Raw genomic sequence first — 5,000 nt, 5'->3', positions numbered from 1 at the left:
CTTTAAGTACAGAATGAATCTTTGGCCACTGCTCGATAATCGTCGGACTACCAATAAGTTGTCAACTTGTACCCAACCTGTCTGTGATGTGTGTGCGACAAGTTGGTGACACGTGTTTATGACAAATTTTACATAGAAAATAGATTCGAAGGACAAGTTAGCAGCAAGGAAATTCAAAGCAGATATAGGAGGGGAAATTATGTTATATTGTGGTTATTTCGAGTCAGTTATTCAAGAAATGTCAAAAGTATCCTTATCAATTTGGTGTTGAACAGTACAATGCGAAGTCTTTTACAACATTTTGATCTATTTATTCATCAATTTAATTTATTTTTTCTTTTTTAATAAGTGATCTCTTCTTTCTGTATTTTCCATTACCTTTTGTCACTTCTTTCTAATGAACACCATAATATTCTTTGGAAGCTTGAATTTCAAGTCACTGGTCCCTGTGGTGGGCTTGTTCCATATGAATAGGGTTCATCTTCTCAATAATAATAATAATAATAATAATAATAATAATAATAATAATAATAAATAATAATAATATAATAATAATAATAATAATAATAATAATAATAATAATAATAATAATAATTTCAAGTTAATGATCCCTGTGGTCTTGTTCTATATGAATAGGATTCATTTTCTCAATAATAATAATAATAATAATAATAATAATAATAATAATAATAATAATAATAACAATTTTCTCACCTGACAGGAACTTGACAAAGTTACAGACTCTGTACCTCGACAAGAATTCCCTGACTCTCATGGCGAATGAGACCTTCAGGGGACTGACGAACCTGAAAACGCTGAGCCTCAGCAACAACAACATCGCGTTCTTCTCCCGAGACATAATCTACAACCTGTGGGTGGGCAATCCCAACGTTGACACGCAAGATACGGGGTCGACGACTGTCAAGGACTCTTGGCACGGATCGGGTCCGCTGTCCTACGCCAGGGTCTTCGAGGACTTGGTGACCTTCAGGGAAAATCAAGTGACACTCCCCGAAGGGCAAGAGGAGACTCTTCAGAGGGAATACGTCACGTCCCAGGGGACGCTGAGGGAAGACAGCGGTAAAGAACCGACGGCTTACTTCCCCTTCGGCGGTCTGAAGAAGCTCCAGTCCCTCTGGCTTAGCGACAACCAGATCCGCTGCCTGGTCCCCGAGATCTTCCGAGATCTGGTCGACCTGCAGGTGCTGGACCTGGGGGACAACGAGATCGGCCAGTGGTACGAGCCCATCCTGCAGCGGAGCCAGAACCTGACCCTCCTCGCGCTGGAGAAGAACTCCATGAGGGCTCTGACGGAGGCTGTGGTCGAGGACTTCCAGATCAGGAGTCTGGAGACGATCCGACTCAAGGACAACGAGCTGGTGTGCAACTGCAGCCTGGCCTTCTTCAACGACAGCCTCGACACGTCCATCTTCGTCGACTTCTCCAGCTACGTCTGCGTCCAGAACAACAAATACTACAACGTCTCTGTGGTCCTCCAGGAGCTGGACTGCCCGGACGACTATGCGAGCAAGGGGGACGACGACCCCGATGCCACCGTGTTGGAGATGAACCTCGTCATCGGGATGGCTGTGGCTCTCCCCGTCGTCGTCGTCATCACCTTTCTGGTGATTTACAAGAGGAGATGGTAAGCGAGAAGAAACAAATGTAAGAATAGGATAGAATAGAATAGAACATAGAATTTAGGCCAAAGGCCCAACGCCAAGCGCTCTGTCTTATGAGGTCATTCAGCGCTGAAACGGAAACTGACAGTAAAAAGGTTTGAAAGGCGTAACAGGAGGAGAAGCTTTTGCAGTTGCATTTTGAATCGGTTGTTAGGAGAGGGTTGAGGGAAGTAAGATGGAAGAAAGAGAATATGAACAGAGAAATGAAAGGGGTTGCAGCAACGGCCGAGGGGACGCCTGCAAAGACCCTTACGTAACGTCTACAGTGCAAAGCATGAGGTGCACTGACGGCACTAACCCTCCAACACGGCCGAATTCTGCTCTTTGCTAAGAAATTCACAATGTCGCGATAAAACTGTTGTATGGTAAAAATCCACATATAATAATTTGTATTATATGTAAAAGATAAAAACAGACATTCAAACACCTGAAAAGTGTTTTGCATCTTTAACAAATGCTACAAAATATTTATATTTATAATTACGGATATTAATGATACAATCTGCTCTTTTATCCTTCCGATGAAGCTTTACTTGTTTCTAAGGAAAATGATCATGGAATTTCATTTACAGGATTTATGAAAAAGAAAAAAAAATTATTTCCCTGAAAAAAACTAGTCTGCTATACAATTCCATTCATATGATTCTTTACAATTGTTTTTTTTTTTTTAATTCAAAATCTGAAATAATTCTTTGAAAAACTAGTCTAACATTACTGAACCCCATTCATATGATTTCTAAGAAAAAACAAGTAAAAAATGCGCCGAAGTTTCTTCGGCGCAATCGACTTTTCTATACAGCCGCTACAGCGCATAATCAAGGACACCGAAAATAATTTATCTTTCGGTGGTCTCGGTATAATGCTGTATGAGCCGCAGCCCATGAAACTATAACCACGGCCCGGTAGTGACCTGTCCTATATACTTGCCAGTAGCAATATTAAGGCTAACTTTAACCTCAAATAAAATAAAAACTACTGAGGCTACAGGGCTGCAATTTGGTATGTCTGATGACTGGAGGGTGGATGATCAACACACCAATTTGCAGCCCTCTAGCCTCAGTAGATCTTGAGATCTGAAGGCGGACAGAAAAAGTGCGGGCAGAATAAAGTACGGACGGACAGACAAAGCCGGCGCAATAGTTTTCTTTTACAGAAAACTCAAACTGACTCTGCCTCTTTTACAAAACCAGTCAGATCACTTAACCAGGTAACTAATCAGCAGGATCCCGACAGGTACATCCGCTACATCGTGTATTCCATGAAATCCGGAATGAAGATGTACAAGGAGGACGATGACAGCTATCTCTACGACACCTTCGTCTGCTACTCCCAGGCGGACAGGCAGTGGGTCTTCGAGCACCTCCTGAGGAAACTGGAGGACGTGGCGAAGTAGGTAGAGCACAACGAGGAAATGCAGGCTCTCTTGGTTGACCAGAGAGAGAGAGAGAGAGAGAGAGAGAGAGAGAGAGAGAGAGAGAGAGAGAGAGAGAGAGAGACTAAAACTCATTTAATTAAAAGAATAAACATTTAAATGATTGCTTTAATGAGAGAATGACAAATTTTCGAGAGGGAGAGAGAGAGATAAAGGCCAGTTACAACAGTCGTCATAGCATGAGAAAGAGAGAGAGAGAGAGAGAGAGAGAGAGAGAGAGAGAGAGAGAGAGAGAGAGAGAGAGAGAGAGAGAGAGAGAGAGAGAGGGGGTGAACAATTAAAAATAGTCATAAAATATATAACATGTTTTTGAGAGAGAGAGAGAGAGAGAGAGAGAGAGAGAGAGAGAGAGAGAGAGAGAGAGGGGGTGAACAATTAAAAATAGTCATAAATATATAACATGTTTTTGAGAGAGAGAGAGAGAGAGAGAGAGAGAGAGAGAGAGAGAGAGAGAGAGAGAGAGAGACAGATTAGAGAGAGAAGGGGGGTAATAATTCAAAAATAGTCATAAAATATATAACGCGTTTTTGAGAGAGAGAGAGAGAGAGAGAGAGAGAGAGAGAGAGAGAGAGAGAGAGAGAGAGAGAGAGAGAGGGGGTAACAATTACAAAAATAGTCATAAAATATATAACGCGTTTTTGAGAGAGAGAGAGAGAGAAGGGGGGGGCAAATTACAATAGAGTACAATTAATTTCGTTCTTTTGCAAGAGGCGAAAATGAGCTTTCCCGCTTATGAGAAGGGTACTCCCACTTTAAAACTACTCTGGAATTAACCGCTCACTTGACCGCTTTGAAGTCGGTGCTTTCATGCTTTCATTTGACACCACTAGAGTACAGGAATAGCTCAACCTTACGTCAGGATAACAAATACACACTCATTCTTGCTCGGCAGCACATTAATTGAATGTGTCAACCTACCATCCATACTATTTGTCAACTCAGCACCACTGCGAAAATAATCTGTCAAATCTAAATCGTCTATATAACAATCTGCCAAAACTGAATCGCCAATATAACAGTCTGCCAAAACCAAATCTCCAATATAACAATCTGCCTAAATTGAACCTCCAATATAACAATCTATCAAAAATCAGTCGCCAATGTAACAATCTGCCAAAACTGGATCTCCAAAATAACAATCTGCCAAAACTGAACTGCCAAAATAACAATCTGTTGGATCTGAATCGCCAACATAACAATCTGCCAAAACCGAGTCGCCAATGTCACAATCTGCCAAAACTGAGTCTCCAAAATAACAATCTGCCAAAACTAAATCCCCAAAATAACAGCCTATCAAAGCTGAACCGCCAATATAACAATCTGCCAAAACTGAGTCGCCAATATAACAATCTGCCAAAACTAAATCCCCAAATTAACAACCTATCAAAGCTGAATCGCCAACATAACAATCTGCCAAACCTGAATCACCAATATAACAATCTGTCAAATATGTATCGCCACTGAGAGTCTATCCATAAGCATCATGATTAAGGCGACTATTCGTCTATGACTGTGTTTACGAAAACGGCCTTTTAACAGCTAACTAAAAGACCGCGACTGCCAAATGATGCTGAATTCATTTCTTCCACAGGTACAGAGTGTGTGTTCATGAGCGCGACTTCGCCGTCGGACAGGAAATAACAGAGAATATCATTTACAGCGTTGAGAAATCAAGGAAGGTATGAAAGTATACATTTTTTTGCATGAGCACGGAACAACAATAATAACAACAGTATACACCGCCCACTGATAATAACAATAACATAATGTAGAGCGAATTTTGCATTCCTTATAACAAAAACAGCATGTTTCCAAGTATATCAATATTGTAATAGTAGCAACTTGACAGACGTTGATACACACACACATTATATACTGTACATAAG

The 5,000-nt window shown here is 41.0% G+C and overlaps 2 protein-coding genes across 3 annotated transcripts in view; one reads left to right on the top strand and one right to left on the bottom strand.

Annotated features, from left to right (window-relative positions):
* The window catches only part of LOC136842887 (beta-1,4-glucuronyltransferase 1-like), a 285,173-nt gene that overhangs the window by 151,118 nt on the left and 129,055 nt on the right, over positions 1 to 5,000 (bottom strand). The gene's annotated exons all lie outside the window — the stretch shown is intronic.
* Positions 1 to 5,000, top strand: part of Toll-9 — a 43,153-nt gene that overhangs the window by 34,264 nt on the left and 3,889 nt on the right. Inside the window, exons 8-10 of the mRNA XM_067110792.1 lie at positions 722 to 1,645; positions 2,916 to 3,071; positions 4,706 to 4,793. Of these exons, the coding sequence (XP_066966893.1) occupies positions 722 to 1,645; positions 2,916 to 3,071; positions 4,706 to 4,793 (1,168 nt within the window). The remainder of the gene's footprint in view (positions 1 to 721; positions 1,646 to 2,915; positions 3,072 to 4,705; positions 4,794 to 5,000) is intronic.

Source organism: Macrobrachium rosenbergii, chromosome 10 (assembly GCF_040412425.1).
Source record: "Macrobrachium rosenbergii isolate ZJJX-2024 chromosome 10, ASM4041242v1, whole genome shotgun sequence".
NCBI classification, from domain to species: domain Eukaryota; kingdom Metazoa; phylum Arthropoda; class Malacostraca; order Decapoda; family Palaemonidae; genus Macrobrachium; species Macrobrachium rosenbergii.
The sequence above is the reverse complement of the archived record's forward strand: the minus strand, read 5'-3'. Positions and strand labels throughout refer to the sequence as shown.